This window comes from Sprattus sprattus (assembly GCF_963457725.1).
Source record: "Sprattus sprattus genome assembly, chromosome: 1".
Classification (NCBI taxonomy): Eukaryota; Metazoa; Chordata; class Actinopteri; order Clupeiformes; family Clupeidae; genus Sprattus; species Sprattus sprattus.
In genome coordinates, this window is record NC_137920.1 from 26,052,618 (window position 1) to 26,077,206 (window position 24,589).

A 24,589-nucleotide genomic window follows, 5' to 3' on the forward strand; every position below is an offset into this window, starting at 1 on the left:
AATTTGTTCTTTCTTTTGCATATACAGAATGATGCAAAACTAAATTCCTTGCATATCTCAGCAGTAAGGTTTTTACCTTTTGGGGCACAACAAACCTTGTCTTTTATACTGTTTAAGGTTATATTATATAAAAGTTGATTTAAAAACAAAAGTAAAAACCCCCTGGCTTCATCATGTGCTCTACTCAATGAAATCTGAGACCTTTTGAGAGAATAGATAGATAGATACCATGAGAATACCTTAATGGTGGGGTACAAGTTACAGTCTGTTAACATTTAAGACATTTAAAATGCCTGCCATCATTTTGACTCCAGATATCTAACTCATGTGGCTGAATCTCTGCTTACATTTACAGTGCAGTCTCTAGGTGCTCACTTTAAGCCTGAGGGACTTCCAAGGGAAAAACTATTATAGCAAATAGCCAATCAATCAAAAAATACATTGTTTTCTGTGTTGTATGTAATAAATTGAGCAGAGAGAGGATATTATTATGAAACAAATATTTTCTAATGTTATATAGGATGTCAAAGGATCCATTCTAGCTAAAGGAGTACAGAGGAAAGAAACAAAAAGTCATAATACGACATCAGCAATCGAACACAAGAACGAAAATACATGAATGCTCCCAGTGTTTCAAAACCTTTCCTTCCTTGCTCCGTTCCGCTCTTGCAATTCATCAACCAACATACACAGGAGAGAGGCCCCAAATTGAGCAGAAGTTACACTTTCATTTTTAACTGCAATTTATTTCTGCTTATTTTGGCCTCTAATTGTGGTATAAGGTTATGCACACTCTTTCTCAACCACTGCATGTCCCATTGGGTTGATGGACTGACATGCGTGATGGACTGGCGACCATGCTGGAGTAAGTGTGATGTTAGAAATTAGTTTTACGTCAACAACATCCCTGGATCTATATCTGTTATACTTTTATTAAACTAAAAAAAAAGTTTCCCCCAAATGCATGCAGATTGATTAACAATGCATCATGCGTTACAATAACATTCTATCATGTTGTTTTTGTTGTTGTTTTGTGTTCTTGGGTAGGTGGTATAGATTGTCAAACATATACACAATTCCGCATATGCTTTTGCTAGAAATTAATTAAATATAGTTAAACACAAATTAGACACATATATTTGCAATATACTGTACAGTAACACATGTGATGACATGAAAAGTAAAAGAAAGCTGTTGGTCTTCAGAAGGTGCCTTTGCACTTTCACCCTGTGTTTGATGCTGGTGCCCACTCTATTGAAATAACCCCATTTTTGTACACTCTGTGGTCTGGCTCAAATGTATGTTGCGGCTCATGAGCCGGGTCATGACAGCATTCTCAAGAAGGACCCAGCTCCTGACTCGGGTCTCCATTGCAAATCGATCTGCTCTGCAGGTCTGGGTATTTTATGTAGCTTCAATGGCTTTATATCCAACATCAGATCTGTCGTTGCAGTCTTCCATAGAGAAGACGCTTCTTATTTTAGTAGAACACTAGTTGTAGTAAATAGAAATTAGACCACTAAAAGCATCACATGGGGAAAAACCCTAAGAATTAGTGGGGGAAATATGACCTGTTTATCACTAAATGCAACGTGTAGTTTCGAATAAAACGGTAAATTAAATAGATTAATTGTTTACTTTCTGTGACATTAGACCTATTCATCAACAAGGATAGGCCTTACTATGTGGACATTGGAACTCACTTTTAAAACTTAATTTACAAAAGACATCGATACCCTGTTCAATAAATACTGTAGTTACAGCCTTGTTGTGTTTGGAAGGGAGGCCTACAATGGGTAGGAGAAAGGAAACTTGATTAAAAGTTCATTTAGATGTTAATGTTATGGAACAATCATTTGGATATGCCTACAGAACACAATAGTGTAAATGGGCTTTAACATAATTAACAATAAGGGCATCTAAAATGGGTTGTTGGTGGTGAAATGCGACACTATGAAATGTAGCAAACTACTGCCATCTAGTGGTGACAGGATATTACGACAATGTTGTGATATTCACTAACAAATCATATCACAATTAGCAACAGGAAATAACTGTGTGTGTGTGTGTGTGTGCATAATGGCTGATCAGCTATATTGCTGAGGTCAGTCAGTAGTTCAGTAGACTACTGCCCTCCTGCCCCCCCTCCCACTTTGTGGTGGCGTGATCCACTGCCTTGCCCCAGCCCAACGAGGGTCGTGGGGTAGTGAGAGAAGGGCTGAGACGGATCATTAGTGTTGCTTTTGAATTCCAGTAAGGAGGCTACTTTGGACAGGATGGCTTAGTTCAAATGAAAGATGTGTCAGATATTTCAAATTAAACATGTGGGCAGTGTCTCCCAATGCTTGAATGGTGTGCATTGACATGATGTTATGGTCAAACACATTTTTTTTTCATCACCAATTTCCCATAGATGAAATGTCAGGTTTATGTTTATCATTTGCATGTACTTGTTTAGAGGGAATTGTTTGAGTAGCCAAAAAAACTACATGAAACTATATGAAACAATTAGTGTATTTTCAAAAGAAAGTGAACCCCCAGCTGGATCCCCTCTCTATCTTTGGCAAAAAAGAGAGGGGATGAGAAATGAGGAGAAAGAGACAGCGAGAGATAGAGGGCTGAGAAATGAGGAGAAAGAGAGAGAGAGAGAGATAGAGGGTTAGGGTTCACTGGTGAGTGAGTGACACACACACACACACACACACACACACACACACACACACACACATACAAACACAGAGACAAAGAGAGATTCAAATTTGTTTCCCTTTTTTATTCCCCAGCATATTTTGAACAGTTTAACTATGATTACAGTGATGCTTAATTAACCTTGATCTCCATAGCAGTATGTTTATCAACATGTAATCGGCTCAATAATTATATATTAATTATCAATATGTTCCATCACAGCATCACACAATGGTGTTTGAACAGGAGAGTGTGACTCTTCTGCAGACTCTGGTGATCCTGCAGGATTAGGAGGTCATGTGATCTGGCACAGGGACACTGTGGAGTAAGACCAAACCCAAAACCCAGGATAGAGGGGCTCAGTGAATGTGGAGTGGAACGTGTGCAGGTGGGTGAGTGTGTCAGAGGAGACGCTGTAGAAGGACAGAGTGCCTGCTGGCCAGTCCAGGTACACTACTCTGCTGGAGCTGGAGGAGGGGGCAGGTATGGCAGTCTTCTTATTATTGTGATGGGCAGAGAAACTGTTACTAGAGCAATCCAGACTCCAGGACTTGTCATTACGTCCAAACAAGCAGCCATTACTCCCCCCTTTCCTCTCCATGCTCTTATATGCAACTGCTATAAGGGCCCTACCACCACTCCACTCAGCCTCCCAGTAGCATCGTCCAGACAGACCCTCTCTACACAGCACCTGATCATAGGAGTCAAATCTCTCTGGGTGGTCAGGATATGGCTGCTGCTGACTCGCATCTGTCACCTTTCTGTTCCCCTCAGAGAGAGAGAGACCTCTGGCTGCTGTGTTTGGGTCCAGTGTGAGCTCACAGGCATCTGCAGACAAAAGGAGAGAACATCAGGATATGGGGTAGGGAAGGGACTGTTCCACTGCACCCATCCACACACACACACACACACACACACACACAGACACACAATCATACAGATGTTCAGATACACACATCTTCCTAAATGCACACAACCAAGCACATCCTCAAACACACATACACACACCATCACACAGTGATAAGAGGACAATGAGAAGACTGTATATTTGTGTGTGTTGTTAATGTCTGTGTATAAGAATGTATCTGTTTTTGCATTCTTGTGTATATGTGATGTGTGTATGTGTGTGTGTGAGCACATGTCTCTATCTTTCTGTGTGTGTAGAGAAGGAGTATATGTGCAATATCGTGTGAGTGTGAGTCTTTCTCTCTATCTCTATCTCTGTTTGTGTTTGTTAATGTGTAAGCAGGAGATCAGGAAGCATATGTATGATCTCTTGTGTGTGCAGGAACAGGTATGTGAAATGTCTTCATTTACACACACACACACACAAAACAAAAACACCACAATCTATCACACACACACTAGCAGGCAAGTAAAAACCTAAGGACACAACACACAAACTCAGGTGTGGATCCCTTCAGGTAAGCATCACAGACCAAACACTGCCATGCTTGGTTCAGTAAGTGTCAGACATAAATTCTGTTCAGCTTTCATTGTCACGATGGCACATGTCATGATAACCTTATGGCAGTAAGCTGGCAGCTGTTTTCAGGGCCAGACCCTGCAGTTGCTCAGCAACAGCTGTATGAGCTGGGAGTCGGCTTAATCACATTCATGTTTTAGAATTAAGAAAGTCAAATGGCCTCAGAAAATGACCAAGTGAAAAAAAGAAACATCAGCCTGATCACACACACACATGATCACATGCACTACTAAACCTATAAACATACACAACCTCTTTCTCTTTTTCATACACACCTCCACAATGTTTCCATTTGTTCATATACAATCATGTGTGTGTATTTTTCAGGGAAAAATGAATAAAATCACTCACATTTTCTCAGTCCTGGTTTCATCCTGAGCTCTCCTCCATGGTCATACCTCAAAAAAGGAGGAGAGAAGAAAATACACTTGAGGCACAACGTATATAGTTTTGATTGATTAAAATGATTCACTGATAACAAATCAACAGGGAAAAAACAGTAACAAAAACAGTAAGATATTCCATAGCCTGGTTATTTTTTCTGTGATATTATTTCAGGACAACGATCATATAGCTGTTCACAGACACACTGGACCCCTTTCAGTTTCCCTATCAACAAATCAGATCAACCAAGGGTCTCCACAGCAAACAAAGACAGCCATGTTAGAATGTGGTTCATTAGCTAGAGCTCAATATTTAACACCATCGTCAAAACCCACACTTACAGGCAAACTACTCAAAGCCTTATCCCCTCCCTATGCAGCTGGATCATGGACTTCCACACTAGCAGACCACAATCTGTCAGCATTTGGCCTCTCTCCTCAAATACACTAATCATGAACATTGTGGCCCTCAAGGTTGTGTGCTGAGCCCCTGCTCTACACACTCTTTGTACATGACTGCACTGCCTCCTATGAGAGCAACTCCATCATCAGGTTTGCTGATGACACCGCTGTCATAGGCTTGATCACTGGTGGTGATGAGACAGCATACAGGAGTGGTGTCAAGCTGAGGGACATGGTGCCATAAGAACAAACTTTCCCTCAATGTCAGCAAAACTAAAGCGATGATTGTGGATGTAAGGAGAGGGAACAAGGACATCAGCACCAACATTATCAGTTACTTCACATAGACGGGTCTGCACTGGTGATGCACTGACCTCACATCATGGTCAAACAGTACAGACCAGCTGATCAAAGAAAGACCTGGAGCAGCTGCACTTCCTCAGAAAATTCAGTATGTCACCCAGTATCCTTATAGCTACACTTCTACAGGTGCACTATTACGAGAATGCTAACAAACAGGCTGACAGTGTGGTGTGACAACAGTCATAAAGACAGCAGAGTAGGATCTTCACTCCCAACCCTGGAGCTCACTCACTACCAGAGAGTCTGCAGGCATAGTAAAGGAGGCCACCCATCCCATGCTGTTGTGTCCCTGTGTGTGTTTCTGCTTGTTTAGTGTTTGATTGCTCTTGTGTTTGCAGTTACTTGTTGGCCTGATTTGAACGACCTGTGCAACAGCAATAACATTCAGCTAAATTGGATAAACACAACAAGCCAAGAACAGGTAAGCGGAGCTCATTGTGGACTTAAATGTCCATGCTGATGCGACTCTACACCATGACGAATCCAGCAAAAAGCTGAACAGCCGGACATGCAGGTATGAAATCCTACAACATTTACACACACAACAGCGGCATTACTGGGTTAACCTGTGCCTCCAGGGTAAGCTTGCATGCCTACAGTGCGTGGACCCGGCAGTGTCACATTCGGCGCTACATAATCCAGCCATCAATGCAGGCATCCTAAAATTTGTTGTAAAAGCTAGGCTGCAAGCACTCCCCACTCAATATAATCTGTCTACATGGTTTCCAAAACGCCATGAACCATTCTGCTTGTTGCATAATGACAAACAATTTGAATCAACAGCGCACATACTGAACGGATGCCCCGCATTCAAAGGACTATACATTGCCCGTCACGATCGCATTGTTGACATTACAGCGATTGAATTACGCAAAACAAATGGACAAAGCGCAATACACACACACAAAAAAATACAACTGAACTGGTTCACACATTTAATCGATACTCCTTAGAAATTGTTCTTAGAGACTCTCCAAATACTCCTGATATTGTTGTTGTTGATGATCTTTTAAAAACTATCATGATTCTGGAAGTGGGTTGTTGTTTTGATATGTATATGGACCTGTGTTTCTCTGAATTTTTTTTTAAATACCAGCCATTAATTCATGCTCTGTCAGTAGGTAGTTATCATACAAAACTAGTTGTACTGATCTATGGTAGCTTTGGACATGTACATCGACTCTGTGTTAGAGGTTTGCAAATTGCTGGAGTTAATAAGAAGAACTCCAAGCAAATAGCCAAATACTGCTCTGTGGCAGCAATCATCTGCATACATGGAGAAGGCGCTGCCATCTCTACCCCTGATTTGCCTTTTTTTATTCATCTACTGATTCATTTGGATGCAAATACTTGCACAGTGTTTGTGTTGTTGTGTGAAACATAATAAGGTTCTTTACTTATATTTGGATGCTGTGGTGTTGTATCAGTATTGGTCATTCCAAATAAATTAATCAAATGTGTGTGTGTGTTCTCCAGGACAGGGGCGGACCGGACGAACGGGCAAACCGGGCAGTTGCCCAGGGCCTCGGCCACCAGGGGGGCCTCGTCGTATTTCCAATTTTAATTTTTTTTTGCTAATTAAAATAAATCACGTGGCATTGCAAAATAATGACAATTCATAATAAGCATGATTTTATTTTCAGTATCAGCTTAAAATGTATCTTAATTCCATCATGGAACAAATTATTCCAGGTCACGTGCCTTTTCTGTCACTAACAATTTTTCGTGTGGTGACGTGTATGGTCGCAGAGTTAAGCGTGAAACGTCTTTTAAATGGCAGCGAGAAAAGAAAGAGGAAAGGGCAGGATGAGAAGTTCAGGGAGAAATTACCTAAGGTAACACACAATTTCCTATCAAGGAATTCGTCCGTGGAAGTGGAAGAAATATCTGATAATGTGTCGAGTTCATCTGATAATGTTTCAAGTGCGGCTAAGCCAAGTTTAGCAATTGCTAGCAGCAGCAGCACACAAACAGCTTGTAGTGACACCAACTAGCTCTGCCTGCTTTTCTTCTACAAACGGTGAGCCATTCTGTCAGCTGCCCATATCCGAGACACTGTCACACCCGCACTGACGACGACACGCATGATACTGCCATGGTCATGAACACAGCTCAAGCACAGCTGGCTGATAACGACAGCGGTGATGTCAACAATGTGAGTAGCCTACATCAATGGTGGAGATACAGTGATTAGTGAAGACCCCTATGGCGTGACAAATTAACAGATAGAGAGAGAATTAAAATGGTTAAAACAGGACCTCTACAAATTTGGAAGTTTCAGTTGAAAACATTCAGAAACAGAACTATAAAGAATTAATCAAATGTAACAAGTAACATTGTTATGATTAAGAAATAAAAAAGTTACACTACTAAAATACTGCACTCAAAACCTCATAATTAAAATAATTTACAACTGTTTAATTGTTAAAGTCATATACTCACAATAAATGTCAGTTCCATATAACATTAAAACGATTTCTTTTTTTGGGGGGGGGGGGGGCCTCAACATTGTTCTTTGCCCAGGGCCTCCAATTTGCTAGAACCGCCCCTGCTCCAGGATGGCCTATGGGCTGATGACACCCAATTGACAAAACTTCTGCCTGCTGATGTTTCAATTGGGCTCCACCCTTTGCAAAAACACTCTTCCAGTTTGTGAGACTCTAGACACAAGACTAGACAAGGCCAAAGCGTGCGGATTCAGACATGCCATTATCAATCTGTTTTAGACTAGATACTGTAAATGTTCTGTTTCCAAGTTTCATACGTCTTCTGTTTAATCAATTCTTTACATGTTTCATATTTCATGTTTCATATTTTTTGCCCCCAGTTCGAACTCTTTCTTTTGTACTTGCATCTGACCCTACACAGGGGTGTGACACAAGCACAGATACATAATTAACCCAGTTTACCCAGACAGTCAGAGAGGTGGGGCTGCAGAGTGATCAGTTCCTGCTGGAAGGAGAGAAGTGGAGAGGGGAAATGGGAGGAGGAATGGAAGGAGTGTAACAACACTGTTGCTATGGGCACCAGACACAACATGATCCACCAACAGCATTGCTGGGAAGCCTTGGTTGAGACTCTCTTGTCTGCCAGGACATGAGTGAGCCCGATGTGCATATTGAATACAATTATAGTCTGTCCAAGGTTAACTTTAGTGCAAATTTTCACCTAACACTGGGTCTTATTAGTCACAACACTTTTGGAAACGATGTGGCAGACACCCACGTTCGCTTCCTGAAGTCACAACACATCCTTGCCTGATTCGACACACTTATATCATGTGACCCTTTTCTGGAGGAAAAAAGCAGTATCAGCCTTGACTACCAGTGGCGAATGCAACCTGGATAACGAATTACAAGTGTAGCTTACCTTGTTGTCTTTGTTGTGCTGTGCAGTTAAATTCTGCTTCTGCTACAACTGCTTACATGTGCAGGAGGCAAGCTATTATTCAAGCTATGTGCAACAATGCCCGTGTCCAGCAGCGTTATCAGCCATACATTAGAATGCGCAGTGTACGTAAATGTTCATGTGATATTCATTTTCAGGCATGTTAGTATCGAAGGAGATCATTTTTCATAGAGATACAAAAGCTAGTCTGGACGGAGATAATTCCGTAAGGTAAATTTATTAGAGTGGATAGAGCCTCACTTAGGGCCTGATTTACTAACAGGATTGCGCCCATTTCAGGCGTAAAATAGCGGTTGTAAACATAAAACGGTATTTACTAAGGGGGCGCATTTGAGTAGAGGCGCATAATAACGCTTTATGGGTGTGTACCTGCAAACAGGTGGGATGGCATCAAAACATGGGTGGTAACCTGGGCATGAAGCGCAATTTAATGGGAGGAGAGAAGGTAAGTGCGCCTAATGATGTATTGCAAGGTATTTACTAAAACTGCCTGGCGAGCACACGTCTCTGATTTGCGGGCTAATTCTCCGCCTCATAAAAGCACATCTTAACCAGGAAGCGCATTTCCATTGAGTCTGAAAACGTTGATATGGCAGCAGTTATAAGAGCAAGGCGAAGAAAGAAGACAGAGACAGCGCACAGAACTAATTTGTTCAACTCGTATAACACTTTTTCAGTTAGGCGATGCACAAATCATTAGACCGTACAGGTTAACCAGCCACGCAATACTTCAACTACTGGACCAGATCAGAGACGACATCAAACCCTCCACCCGGCGATCACATTCCATTCCATCAGTTGATAAACTCCTGGCAACATTTGCAAATATTGGCCTCCGGATAATTTCAAACATCTGTAGTTGTTGTCTCAGCCTTCACTCAGCCAACTATTCACCCAGGTACTCGACGCATTGCTACGGCGCACTGGTCAATATACATTTCCCCACTACGATAGCTGAAATTAAATTTTCCGAACGTAATTGATAAATACCATGGAAAATGCGGGGAAACACTGTGCGTTAATGTGAGCCTGTGAAAGGCGCAGATTAAGCTGCGGTCGCAATCTTAGTAAATCAGGCCCTATAGGGCGGAGTAAACACAGATTGCCCAGCGCAGATCTGGTTTGATAAATACCATGGAAAATGCGCAAAAACATTGTGCGTTTATGTGTGAACGCTGATTAAGCTGCGGTCGCAATCTTAGTAAATCAGGCCCTTAGTGCTCATAGTGAAAAGACTTTTCCCATCCTCTCCATTACAAATCTCCCTTCTCCCTGTGTCACAAACACCAAGAATCGACAAGAATCACCACTGTGTCCATTTTAGGATGTGGAAGAAATCCCACAGATAAATGGGGAGAATAGCCAGTCTATCCAGAATATGTCACCCAAAATCTAAATATTATGTACACCCAAATTAACACCCAGCACTCACCTGAAAGTCTCTAGTTTACAGTTGGGATCACTCAGTCTGTCTGTGAGCTCTCTGACCCCTGTGTCTCCTGGGTGATTGTAGTTTAGATCCAGCTGTTTCAGGTAGGAGGGGTTTGATTTGAGGGCAGAGGCCAAGAAAGAACAGCCCTTGTGTGTGATGAGACAACCGCTCAGCCTGAAACAAGAGACAACAGAGTCAGACTTCACATTTATAAAATATATTGTTTTAGGTAATCTTTTATGCTAACTAACCAAAATGTTTCCAGCTTGCATTTCGGACCTCCAAGTCATTTTGATCCTTTCCCTTTGAAAACTGCACACACTCTCATACAGATTAACACAGCAGGACACATCTGTACATTAAGACAGCTGATGTATTGTTCTCTGTATCTCTCTTTTTTGCTTGTTCCCTGTGTTTTATATAAATAGAAACAAACACCCACTGTAAGGGATCGAGGTGTTTTTGAGATGTGGGCGACTTGGTGGTGAAGTGGGGGAAAACAAAGTGCAGGAGATGGTGGCTCTTATCAAAATATACATATTTAGTTAAACGGAGACCCTCTGGTTTCGACCCCAAAACATGTGCCCACAAAATAAACAAACATAAATCAAAATACAGACAGTACCCAGAGTACTCCAAGACTAGGCACACTAGGCACCAGCTTGGCACGTTCACAAGCTAGGCCCTAAACTAGCCACAGAAAATAGACACAGAAACTAAGCCCAAAAATCTAGGCACATAAACTGTATCCCCACATCTAGATACACACTTCACCTCACAGCAAGTGTTTTATTTGCTCATACACCTTTCATGGGCTCTCATGCCTGTGTCTCGCCTTCTCCTCATGGAGTGGGGCACCCTTTAAATAGGGTAGCCACATGGACTAAATTGTCCCATTTAGGTCTCCTGGGTCCAACCATTGTCATGGGGGAGCCCGGACCCAACCATTGTGGTGGGGGAGTCCTCCCCACATTAGTGCCTAACTCCTCTTGTGAGTCACGGTGAGAAGGGGGAAAATTCACCTTCTAACTCACACGCACACGCACAAACACACACACACACACCATTTCTGAGGAATTGTTATTGAATTTGAAGAATAAGCCTTTCTTATATGCCTCATAACTGACCTCAGTGTCTCCAACTTGCATTGTTGATCTCTTAGTCCCACACAGAGCAGCTCCATTCCTTCATCCTGCAGGTCATTGCAACTTAAGTCCAGTTCTCTGAGATGGGAAGATTTCCCTTGTAGTCTAGATGCAACCATTTGACAGCTTGCTTTTGAAAGATCACACCCATATAGCCTATTTAAAAAAATACAGTTGATGTTCACATTTGACACTATTCAACACCTCTGTTTATACATTTATATATTTTTTTAATGTAACTTGTCCATCTTTTCCGTTTTGGGCCTATATGATTATTATGATTTGTTTGTATATCAAGTGTTGACACTGGTTTACAAAAATATTCATGATCCAGCACATTAACCTGTACACAGGAACTCATGGTAAATTCTGAAGGGGTCAGACTTTTTTTACGATCTGACATGTTGTAGAAATTACATTTTGACCCCTTCCCTTTATTAACTGCACACACTTTCATACAGATGAATACAGCAGGACACATCTGTAAATAAAGAGAGCAGATGCTGTCACGTATGTGCTGAGCCGAGCTCCAGCCACGCCCCCGTTCTTCACGTTTGGACTCATACACCTCCGCTACAGCTCAATCACACCGTCACAATCACATTCCCAGCTGCACGTCATCCTTGACCACAATCAGTACTGATCCCACACTCCTGGTACTCACCTTCCACAGCAGTTGATTACTCATCCCAAGCACCTGTTATTCACCCATATAACCTACTCACTCCCTTCACTCTCTGTCTGTTCTCGCATCACACCCGCTACAATCCTGGATTATGCTTCAGGACCTTATGTGCTCCTGATCCTCGACCACTGCTGCCAATAAACTTCCACCTCCCTATAAACTATGTTGTCCTGCCATTCCGTGACAGATGCAGCGTTCTCTGTACCTCTGTCTATTTCACTTGTTCTCATGTTTCATATAAATGGAAACACACACACCAATTCGCCATTTCAGAGGGATTGTCATTGAATTTCACCTATTGAGTCTTTCTCATATGCCTCAGAACTGACCTCAGTGTCTCCAACTTGCATTGTGGATCTCTTAGTGCCACACAGAGCAGCTCCATTCCTTCATCCAGCAGGTAATTGCGACCCATGTCCAGTTCTTTCAGATGGGAAGGTGTCATTTGAAGAACTGATGCCATCATTTCACAGCTTGATTTGGAGAGGTGACACTGATTTAGCCTGTTTAAAAAATATTATTTATGCATGGGATAATATATATGTGCACATTGACACTGATTCAATGTACACATTGACAATGATTAAGCCTTTTTAAAAATGAAGATTTAACATCATATTTTCGAGGTAACTCAGTTACATGTACAATTATGATGCTTTTATTCATGTTTATACACAGTTAAATACACTCTGCTGTCACATCTGCACTAAGCCGAGCTCCAGCCACGCCCCCGTTCTTCACGTTTGGACTCATACACCTCCGCTACAGCTCAATCACACCGTCACAATCACATTCCCAGCTGCACGTCATCCTTGACCACAATCAGTACTGATCCCACACTGCTGGCACTCACCTTCCACAGCAGTTGATTACTCATCCCAAGCACCTGTTATTCACCCATATAACCTCGTCACTCCCTTCACTCTCTGTCTGTTCTCGCATCACACCTGCTACAATCCTTGATTATGCTTCAGGACCTTATGTGCTCCTGATCCCTGACCTCCGCTGCCAATAAACTTCCACCTCCCTACAAACTGTGTTGTCCTGCCATTCCGTGACAGATGCAGCGTTTTCTGTATCTCTATGTCTATTTTGCTTGTTCTCATGTTTCATATAAATGGAAACACACACACCAAGTGGCAATTTCAGAGGAATTGTCATTGAATTTCACCTATTGAGTCTTTCTCATATGCCTCAAAACTGACCTCAGTGTCTCCAACTTGCATTGTGGATCTCTTAGTCCCACACAGAGCAGCTCCATTCCTTCATCCAGCAGGTAATTGCCACCCAAGTCCAGTTCTCTGAGATGGAAAGCTGTCCTTTGCAGAACTGATGCCATCATTTCACAGCTTGCTTTGGAGAGGTGACACTGATTTAGCCTGTTTGAAAAAAATACAGTTGTTGTACACATTTGACACTATTAAGCACTTCTGTTCATACATTTTTCATTTTTTTTAACATAACTCGTCTATCTCCTCCCTTTGGGCCTATACGATCATTATGATGTGTTTGTATATAAAGTGTTGACACTGGTTTACAAAAATATTCATGATCCAGCACATTGACCTGTGCACAGGAGCCCATGGTGAATTCTGAAGGGTTCAGAGTTTTTCTACGATCTGTATGACATGTTGTAGATGTAAAATGTTGATCCGTTCTCTTTATTCACTACACACACTCTCATACAGATGAATACAGAAGAACACTTCTGTACATTAAGACAGCAAATGCTGTCAAGTATGTGCTGAGCCAAGTTCCGGCCAGGCCCCCTTTTTTTCACTTTTGGACTCATACACCTCCGCTAAAGCTCAATCACAGTCACGATCACATTCCCAGCTGCATGTCATCCTCGACCACAATCAGTACTGATCCCACACTTCTGGCACTCACCTTCCACAGCAGTTGATTACTCATCCCAAGCACCTGTTATTCACCCATATAACCTCCTCACTCCCTTCACTCTCAGACGGTTCTCGCATCACACCCGCTACAATCCTGGATTATGCTTCAGGACCTTATGTGCTCCTGATCCTCGACCACTGCTGCCAATAAACTTCCACCTCCCTATAAACTGTGTTGTCCTGCCATTCCGTGACAGATGCAGCGTTCTCTGTATCTCTATGTCTATTTTGCTTGTTCTTATGTTACATATAAATGGAAACACACACACCAAGTGGCAATTTCAGAGGAATTGTCATTGAATTTCACCTATTGAGTCTTTCTCATATGCCTCAAAACTGACCTCAGTGTCTCCAACTTGCATTGTGGATCTCTTAGTCCCACACAGAGCAGCTCCATTCCTTCATCCCTCAGGTCATTGCCACTTAAGTCAAGTTCTCTCAGATGGGAAGGTGTCCCTTGCAGCACTGATGCTATCATTTCACAGCTTGCTTTGGAGAGGTGACACTGATTTAGCCTGTTTAAAAATATTATGTATGTATGTAATAATATATATGTACAAATTTGATAGTATTCAGCATTGACACTGATTAAGCCTGTTCAGAAATGAAGATTAAACATCCTATTGTCGAGGTTACTCAGTTACATATACAATTATGACACTTTTATTCATGTTTATACACAGTTGGGTCATTCCACGCCACACGGGACAATGGCCCCCACTCGATCGTCTCAAATTTGGCAGAAAAAAATCAAGGTTGTTTAACACTTCTTAATAGGTATAGTCCAAAATATTAGCTCTCTATCCCAATAGTTTTGTCACAAAAAGATGTTTTAGGGGGGAGGGGGTGCCTGTACTTCAGACTCTTTTTTAGCAGTGTTTATGAAGAGCCATTTTCAAATTGCTATTACTAGAAAAGTATTTAAGCTAGCTCCTTCAAACTGGAAGATATTAAAGCTGGAAAATGGATGAAAACCCATTCTGTGCCATTTTTGGCCTGCTTAAGCAAAAAAATGACAGCATTTGCCAACATGAAACATTTTTTTTTGGAAAGATTAGATATTTGTTCTTAACATATAAAAAATATATAAAAAGCTGTGATGGCATTTTCTCAAAATATTTTTTTGAAAATATGGGATTTTTGTACACGGCCAACATTCAATGGCCAATGGAAGCATATTTTAATGGTAACAAAAGGTACGTCTATGACATAGAGCTTAAACTGCGTTTGTGTATAATATCAAGTCTCTAGCTTTAATATTGAGCTTTTCACAGGCCTTCAAAGATGCTTCAACAGAGCGTAGAGTAAAATTTCCGAGCAAATTAAAGCACCCCGAATACTATGATCACCCAAGCCACACCCTTGGAAGTCCATATTATTCAAGTAATGATATCAGATTTTAAGCCTAGAAAGTTTGAAGGAGCTAGCTTACTTTTTGTGACAAAACTATTGGGAGTAGAGAGCTAATATTTGGGACCAGTGGCGGCTCCTGAAAAAATGCTCAGGGGGGGCAATTTTTTTTTTATGATTAAGGCGACCTATTCAGTAGGTACATTAAGTTATCCGATTTACTCATGCAGCAATACCTTTTTTTCCACTATTGGCAGCAACCAACAGTAATATCTCCCCTCTTTCTACATAGCTAGAGTAGTAAGATACAAGTGGAACGCTATGGAAGAAAGTTACATTCAGGAGCCTTCATAAGCAAACATGATGTGGCTCCACATTAAATTATCCCACTTTTTCGTTATCCACACGTCTCAAATGTTGTATGTTGTAACATAGCTGAACAGGACACATGATATGTCCACTAACAACATAAAGAAGGGGGCAACATACGTCAAAACCAACGATATTTATTGACTGAACTTGAAAGTATTGGCTTACAAAAGCAAAATAAGTCATCACATAAAAAAATATTCAAAGATAGTTCACACTGTGAAACCTATGAAAAGTGACAGTGGTAAATAGAAATACAGACCGCGTTAGCCACTTCACGACCGCGATTTACTTTTGTTCCAATTTCCCTCCCTTTGTAGAAAACTGTTGAATGGATACTTTTGGTCTAGGAAGTCCTAATTGTTTTTTTGGTCAATTTATCTTCATTATTACGCTGACTAAAAAGAAGTTTCTGTCAAAGAGCGGATGGAATTGTTGTGCTGAACAGGTGCCATCTTGACATGCCTTTGTCGAAGCTGTGTGACGTCCTCATTGGCTTTTACCATAGCCTTTTGCGTCGCTTACTTATGACTAGACTTGGAGGGGCGAGCCCTCCCGGAAGCCGAGAATGCATTGAGAGTGATCGCCCTGACGCTACGGCTACACCAGACGCGGAAATTCTGCCGTGCGGAAATAGAACGTTCACCAAGCGGATAATTTATGGAACCGGCTACACCGGACGCGTTAAAAATGAAACCAATATCGGTTTTGCTGTCTTTGCTTACTTATTTTATCAATCAAAGTTCCTCCATATCCCTTCATCTGGATTAGAGTAACATGTTCAAGTATGAAGTCTACAGAAACCCGTTATTCAAACAAGATTCAAGCAACGTTTAATTTATGGCAGACTTGGTTACCAAGCAAACATCAACGGACATAAACCATTTGAAACTTGCAGTGCTGCAGCGACTAGACGGAAGGCACTTGCCACGTATTTCCTTTGATTGTATACTAAAATATTATCAATCAATAATATCCATAACTTACTAAATGTAGCCTATTCATAATTAGCTCATAAACATGAAGTGCGATTTTGTCTCGTGTGGTGTACAGTTGAGACACCCATTTAAACCCATTGATGGTGACTGACCAAGCATTACAAATACATTCAACTTTCTTTTAAAAGACAACTGGACAAAATAAAGCACAAACATAAATCCATAGGCTACAGGCTACAAAACATGGCCAACAGTCACACATATACACATTCATATAGGTACACTGCATGCCTTTTTAATTTGTACTATGAGGTAGCATAGGCTATATCACAATCAAGTTGTACCAACTGCACCCGATCTCCCACCTTGCTTATTTAGACCCCAAGATAAAACATTGTTATAATTTTCATGTTTGAAAAAACACCCATTAATCTAGGTCTAATATCAAAAAATATAACATTTTATTTTCATTTGCTTTGTTTGTTGTCTGACTTCTAAACTGCTGATCGCGGGTACAGTTGATACATTGTGTCTGAACTGTACCCCGCTGGCCACCTCACGCTTTTCGCTAAATTATGCAATGGCCCTGCATGGCATGATGATAGCATGGAATATGTAGATTTATAGTGCACAGTTTAACGTTTGCAATAATGTAAGTTGCGTTTGTTGATGAGGTAAGGTTAAATAACATATTCATTGAAGGGACACGATAAAATCAATATCTTAGGTAGGCTAGTTAAAAAAAACTTTCGCCGACATCTCTGACGTTATATGCAGGTGCAAACTAAAAATCACGTTTTATGAATGCTGCGCATGCAAGTTATTGTTAAAGACATCCCAACCTGCAAAAAGTAATTTCAGGGAGGTAGGCTATTCCATTTCAGGGAGGCCTACGTATTTTTGTTGTGGTCCCTAAAAGTTATAAAAGCATAATATCATTCCATAGGCTATAGCCCTATGTTCTTTGTGAATTATGTTTAAATATGTAGATTAGTCTACTTATACTATTTATTAGCACATATGCTGCTAAAACTATCCTATTTATGTCTACCTATCTACTTTTATTTGAGGCACACACGCACACTGCCTCATGCACTAGATCCCTATCCCTCTCTGTTGTGCGCTCGCTACACAGATTTCAACGCGGTTTGGAGCACGTCTGTCTGTCTTGTTTGCTCGCTTTAGATTCCGGGAGATTTTAAGTAATTTGCGGGCATCCCTGTGGTCGTAAAGCTGTCCTCGTTTTTCAAGTTTATTAATTAATATAAAGTAATTAATTCTTGAACACTGACAACTATCTTACTTGCTATATATCTACTTACACTGTCTATATAGGTCTATCTTCTACACTGTCGTATCTTCAAACAGAAAAGTAACGTTAAAAATGCTCTTGAGGGTTTTGGAAAATAATCGGAGTTGGCCTTCCTTCATTATTCACAGCAAATATATAATGAATTTCATTACATTTCATTGATTTATTGCCATACTCTATGTAAAAAGGCCCACGCAAACCTCGCGGAAAATAATAAAAATAGAAACCAGTCTATTTCTTAATTTTCCGCGCGGAAATGTCGGCGCGGTACATTCCGTTTCGGCGTCCGGTGTAGCCACTCTCATTGCTTTCAACGGTTTCGAACTCTGCTGCGTTCTCACCGCGTCCGCAAAGCAAAATTTCCGTGTAGCCGCGGCCTGAAGGGGCGGGGCCATTTGAATCTTGACTCTAGGCTGACTGAATGACTGTTACCTGATTCGACAATGACATACAGAGGCAGATAAGACGGTCTAGTGGTAGAATCCGACAGAAAAAATATATGAAATTTACATTTACATGTAGTCGTGCGATTGAATTTATACATCAGGAATTTTTTTTTTATTATAATTTTTTTTTTTTTTTCCTTCTTACTTTTCCCATAGGCAGTGCGTCGCCCAATCGCCCTTATGGACGAGCCGCCACTGTTTGGGACTATACCTATAAAGAAGTGTTTGAACAACCTTGATTTTTTTTCAGCCAAATCTAAGACAGTCAAGTGGGAGCCATTGTCACACTTTACATGGAGTGAGCTCTGTGTCATACACTAACCTTTTGCTGCCATTTAAATTTCATCCATTTCCAAGCTTTAATATCTTCCAGACCATTCATCACATAAGGATAGTTTTTCAATACAATATACAGAGAGTACATATGAAGGTCTGTGTACAATATCAAGTCTCTAGCACTAACATTGAGCTTTCCACAGGCCTTCAAAGATGCTGCAACAAAGCATAGAGTACAATTTTTGCGCAAATTCAAGCATCCCGAATACTATGACATACCCAAGCCACCCCCTTGGAAGTAATGGTATCAGATGTTAAGCCTAGAACGTTTGAAGGAGCTATCTTAAATACTTTTCTAGTAATAGCAATTTGAAAATGGCTCTTCAGAAAACGCTGCTAAAAAAGTGTCTGAAGTAGAGGCACCCCCTCCCCTATAAAACATCTTTTTGTGACAAAACCATTGGGAGTAAAGAGCTAATATTTGGGACTTTACATATTAAGAAGTGTATAAACAACCTTGAATTTTTGTCAGCCAAATCTGAGACGGTCGAGTGGGGATATTTCCTTAAATTGTCCCCTTTGGCGTGGAATGACCCAGTTAAAGACACACCGTGTTTATAAGCATCTCTCTCAGCCAGTATGTCAGACTTCATTTTCAAAATGGTCCCAAGTTGTATCATTGTTGTTCACAAGGCTTTACCCACAGAACCCACCCAAAACTTTACTCACCAAACTCTCTTAGAGACTTTCACTAGAGGAAGCAGTCTGCGGAGCCCTTCCTCTGATCTCAGGTATTTCTTCAGATCAAACTCTTCCAAGTCTTTAGCTGACATCAGCAGCAGATAAGCCAAAGCTGAACACTGGGCTGGAGTCAGGTTATTCTCCTCGTGTGCTGAGTTTATGTACCTGGGTAACATTTTAAACATATTCATAATCTTAGTGATATTTAAAATGCCTCTCATTCAAAAAGAGAATGCACCTCTCTATTTTCCAGAAGAATAGAAAAATACAAATGATAAGAATCAGTAGTAAATTTTATCAATACCGTCAAACATCAATTTCTTATTCACTTCGCATGAAATACAATCTGAAGATTGATTATAATTTGAGGACTATCCCTTTATCAGGGGGAACATAATTGCATAGACTTGATGATGTCAATGCATACATATATTTACATTTAGTCATCCAATGCATTTATGATCTTTAACTTGAACCACAAATAGTTCAGTACAGTACATGTAGGAACCAATATATTTAAAGCAGTTACACTCCAATAACTTAGCCCTGCTAAGGGCTTTTATTAGTATGTACTTTTTTCGGAATCAAACCTATGATCCTGGTGGTGTTGACTAGCCTGGTGACACCAGCCTACGTATTCCCGCCTGAATTGATTTCAAGCTCATACTCAGTCTGGCCCAACCCCATTGACAATCGTCTCCAGAACTCAAAATTTTGTAGGACCAATCAGCGAACAGTTCAGAGCTCTGACGCAAAACTCGCCTTGGAGGAAAAGACACGAAAAGCTATCGGAAAAGTTGTCTCAACTCTCGAGAACATCAGAAAATTAAAAGGAGAACAAGAGTATTTTCTTGTAAGTTTTATGATTGGAAAGGACGTCGTAGCTCTTCTCCCAACTGGCTTTGGGAAGAGTTTAATCTACCGAATGCTTACTAAACGTTGCTGATTGGTTAAGGGAACTCCAATGATTTTAAACCTCAAGATAAGCACCCGCCCATCTCGGAAACCAAAATGCATTGGGTTGGCCCAGACTGAAAGACGGAATGAAATGGAGTCACAGGCTGGTAATGGCCAGGCTAGGTGTTGACACCATCCTCTAGTAATTGTGCAATTACCTATTTCCTTTGAATGTGAAATGGTCTGTATTAATTACCTGTTGATCTCCTCAACCAGTGAGTTGTCCCCTAACTCATTCAAACAGTGGAAGAGGTTGATGATCCGTTCTGGTGAGATATCTTCCCTGATCTTCTCTTTGATGTATTGAACTGTTTTCATGATGCTAACTTCTCTGATAGCTAACTGTGGCAGCAACACCTTCAGGGGGGACCGGATTTCTGGCTTCAACATTGGAGCCAGGCCGAGGAGGAAACGGACAAAAAGATCCAAATGTCCGTTCCGGCTCTGCAGGGCCTTATCCACTGCCATCTTGTAAAGGTCAAACCTTGAGTGTTTGAACAGCCAGCTGATCTTCTCTTTCCAAGTCTTTGGAAAGGGATTTGCCAAATGACTTCCTTCATGAATAACAAAAAGAGCTGCCAAGAATTCCTGTACGCTGAGATGCACAAAGCTGAACATGTTCTCTCCAGTTGAAGCACTCGCCACGTTGAAGATCTGTGTACAAAGTCCAGCCTGCAGTGCTCCCCAATTTGCATCAATGTCACACTCTGCCAGGTCATTTTCATAGAAGACCAGGCTGCCTTTGTTCAGATGTTTAAATGCCAATTTCCCAAGTTTAACAAGGAACTGTCCTTTTTCCTCTTTTTTCATCTTCTTGTCTTCTGAGAATTTGTCATCCATTCTTTTTACCTGAGAGATATTATACAATGTGTACAATTCTGTCAACGTTTTGGCTGATTCTTCTTTGCTCTGGTCTTCCAGTATTTTGTCCACCACATTGGCTAGAATACGGCAGAATACTGGTAGGTGACACATGATGTGGAGGCTTCTATTCTTGTTGATATGATCAATGAGTTTCTTGGCCTTCTCTGGAATGTTTTTCTTAAAGAACTCATCTTTCTGGTCGTCATTGAATCCTCGAACCTCTGTCACCAAGTTGAAGCAGTCTTCTGGGATCAGCCTGGCTGCTGCTGGTCTGGTTGTAACCCAGAGGAGTGCAGAGGGCACTAGCGTTCCTTTAATGAGACTTGTTATGAGAATGTCTACTGATGACTCTGCTTCCAGCGTATAAATACATTTGCCAAAGTCCAGCTTGAGTCTACTTTCATCCAAACCATCAAGGACAAGAAGAATTTTGCATTCACTCAAGTCAAGGATGTATTTCAAATCTTCACGATAAGGGTAGAATGACTGAAGAACATCAAGAAGGTTGCAGTGTTCACCTCGTTTCAAGTTTAACTCCCGAAAAGGAAGAACAAAAACAAAGTCTATATCTTGATTTGCTTTTTCCTCAGCCCAGTCCATGACAAACTTCTGCACTGCAACAGATTTCCCCACGCCAGCAATTCCCAAAGTCAAAACTTTTGTGGCAGGCCTGTCTGTGAACATGTTTGCCAACTTGACTTGCTTATCTGCAGAGCTTGGCTGCGGCCCTCTACAATGTGAAGCTCAGTGTAGATTTCTTGTACACTAGAAACTCCAGATTCTTGATGTACACCAGAAAACCTTTGTTTCATGTGCGCCTGAAGCTTCAGTTTAAGTCTTTTCTTCTCTGCTGCAATCAAATCTGAAGACAAAAAAGTCAGATGTATTATGGTGAAATAACTGGTTTAATCTCAAAATATGATTTTCACTTTTTAGCTTTTTATGCATCATCAGTGCATTTTACTTGCACCGTTCCTGTGGTTATTTTTGTAGTTGTATTTTCTTTTTCCCTCTTTCATTTCTCTAAGCAACTATGCTAAATATGCATGGATAAACTTACTTTTTTCTTCTTTGTATTCTAATACTTAATTTTACATGTCTGCATCAATCTCCAAGTCTCACAAATAAATGTACCAAGTTTCACATTCTTTCATATGTGAAACGCATAACTAACAATTTCAGTCAAGGTTCAATACAAGTGCATAATGACCAATACGTATGAAACAAAATAAAACCAATGTAAGTAAAGCAATATACATATTTCCTGAACGCCACCCCATACCTAGTGATACCATTCTGTATTAGTAATAAAGGACACGTCACACCTCTGTTTATCTCTCTTCACTGATTTATGGTCTGATGCTCCACTAGATGGTAGCCACCCCCTTAACAACATCCTCCTCCTATCTAAGCACCCTCACCCAGGTCTACAGTCCATCTTCACCAGTACATGCGGCCAATGAGCAGAGAGTCTGGTGGTCTCTGCCTACACCAGTCAGCCAAAAAGCTGTTAGTGGTGCCACTGTGGTGGGATGAGTTTTCCATCTCCACACACTGCAGCATCACCCCCAAAGCAGCTGAAGACCCAACTGTTCTCTAACGTCTTTTACACATAAACTTCAAGTAGAAACTATCTTCTTTTTCCTGTTCAGCATGTATGAATCCCCAAGTCTCACCTACTTAGAAATATCATAAATACACCAAAGTTTGTGTAATATATGTGTGTGTGTTTGTGTACTACAGCTAATATGCGCTGGATCCAAATGTGAAATCGCAGACATTGGGTCCTTACCCTCTTCTTGTTTAGGCCCTCCAGAGTCAGCAGGGACCCCACCATCCACTCTGACCAAACCTGAGAGTTGGAGAGGGTGGGGAGGGGGATGAAAGATGAAAGAAAACAAAGAGATACGTATAAACCCGGGGAGAGAAGAGATAGAAAGAGTGAATGAATGAGAGAAAAGGAGGAGAGAAAGATTAAATGAAACAGATGAAATTAAACAAAAAAAAGAGTCAGAAAGAAAGCAAGCAGAGAGAAAGTCAAAGAGAGAGTGAAAAACCGATACAAGGAATACATGTGGTTCTTCCTACATACACAAACAGGCGCCTCATCAGAGGCTGTGAGATACACACTTACATTCTTCCAGATGTCCCTCCAAGTCTTTGGCCATCTGGTTGTGGTTCATCTTCCTCAAAATGGTCAACATGACGTCCCCAGACTCTGTGCTGTATACCTGCACCATCAAGTCCACAGTGTCATCTGAGTCGGCCTTCTCCAACTTTCCACATGCGATTTGGCCCCTGTCCTGAAGGTAGTGCTTAAACCTCTTAAATTCGGACCCCGTGAGGTTGTCAAGAGTGTTCCTCAGCACTTCCTTCAGAGTTGCCGTCATTGTGTGGTCTGGATATTAGTCCGCTACGAACTGGATGCTTCGGGTCAGGCTGGGCCAGCTTTCAAAAAGGCAAGATGTTGGGGGGGTAGTTCATGTTCAAAAAATATATATTAAAAAAAATAAAATCATGAGGAATTGTTAAAGGCACAATTGAATTTGCGTCTGTGTTTGTTTGTGTGTGTGTGTGTGTGTGTGTGTTTATGTCTATGTAAGCATAAGAGGTGATAGTACACAATAAATGATTAAGAAGGTATAATTGTCTAAAATACAAATATGTGCAGAATATGCTTTGCTTTTGTAAACAGCAAACTAACACAGAAACACTCATTGCAATTGTTGTTGGTTTTCAACTGTAAATTCTAATCTGTGAATGTGCAAAAAAAACAATTGCAATAGTCATTTCACAGCAATCCATTTGTAACTTTTGCTCTGAGTGCTCATGAGCGTAATCTCATCATTGTTGGCAGCTTTCAAAAAAGAAAAAGATTTGCAACACAACTTGCTTTCAAGAAACCAAAAGCTGTGGCTCTTATAACACAAGCATCCAGTAGATGGCAGTGTTTCAGTGGCCAGGAACATTACAAGCGTGATGCAATTCTGTTCCCCTCAATGCAAAATGAGGGGAAGAGAAGCCCTTTTGTTTAGCCACTCTTTGGATACTTGTAACCGTAATATTGGTTGTCATGGGTTCAAGGAAACACTGTTTTCACCATGTTAGTAACATTTGTGAGAGGAAAAGCAGACTTGAGGAGTAATATTGGTTGGTTATCCAGCTAGCCTAGGGCACCTTAACATTACTGTAGGCCCCGGGGCCAAGTGCGTTTTAGAGGGCTGCAGCTATATGGATAGATAGCCTCCCACCAGAGGTTATGATGACTTTAGCTTAGAATAACCTAAAAGTACATATGCCATGGTGTATTTGAGGGGAATATAGTTCACTTCTATTTCTATGAAGCCTGGAGTCCACCATTTCAATTAATGTAAAGATAGTATTCAGGACTTATATTTATACTTTCTCAGCTGTTGCGGTGGAAAATACACACAGGTAGGAAA

At 41.0% G+C, this 24,589-nt stretch overlaps 1 protein-coding gene across 1 annotated transcript; it reads right to left on the minus strand.

The window, feature by feature from the left end:
- Positions 1-2,983: 2,983 nt before the first annotated feature.
- LOC308368812 (NLR family CARD domain-containing protein 3-like) lies at positions 2,984-23,536 on the minus strand (the record flags this gene model as incomplete). The annotated part of the gene is made up of 10 exons (XM_080843076.1): positions 2,984-3,516; positions 4,526-4,572; positions 10,163-10,336; positions 13,198-13,247; positions 14,285-14,408; positions 19,314-19,490; positions 20,479-21,876; positions 22,597-22,723; positions 22,939-22,998; positions 23,281-23,536. The coding sequence occupies 10 exons, from the start codon at positions 23,534-23,536 to the stop codon at positions 2,984-2,986; spliced, it is 2,946 nt and encodes a 981-aa protein (XP_080699202.1).
- Positions 23,537-24,589: the final 1,053 nt, after the last annotated feature.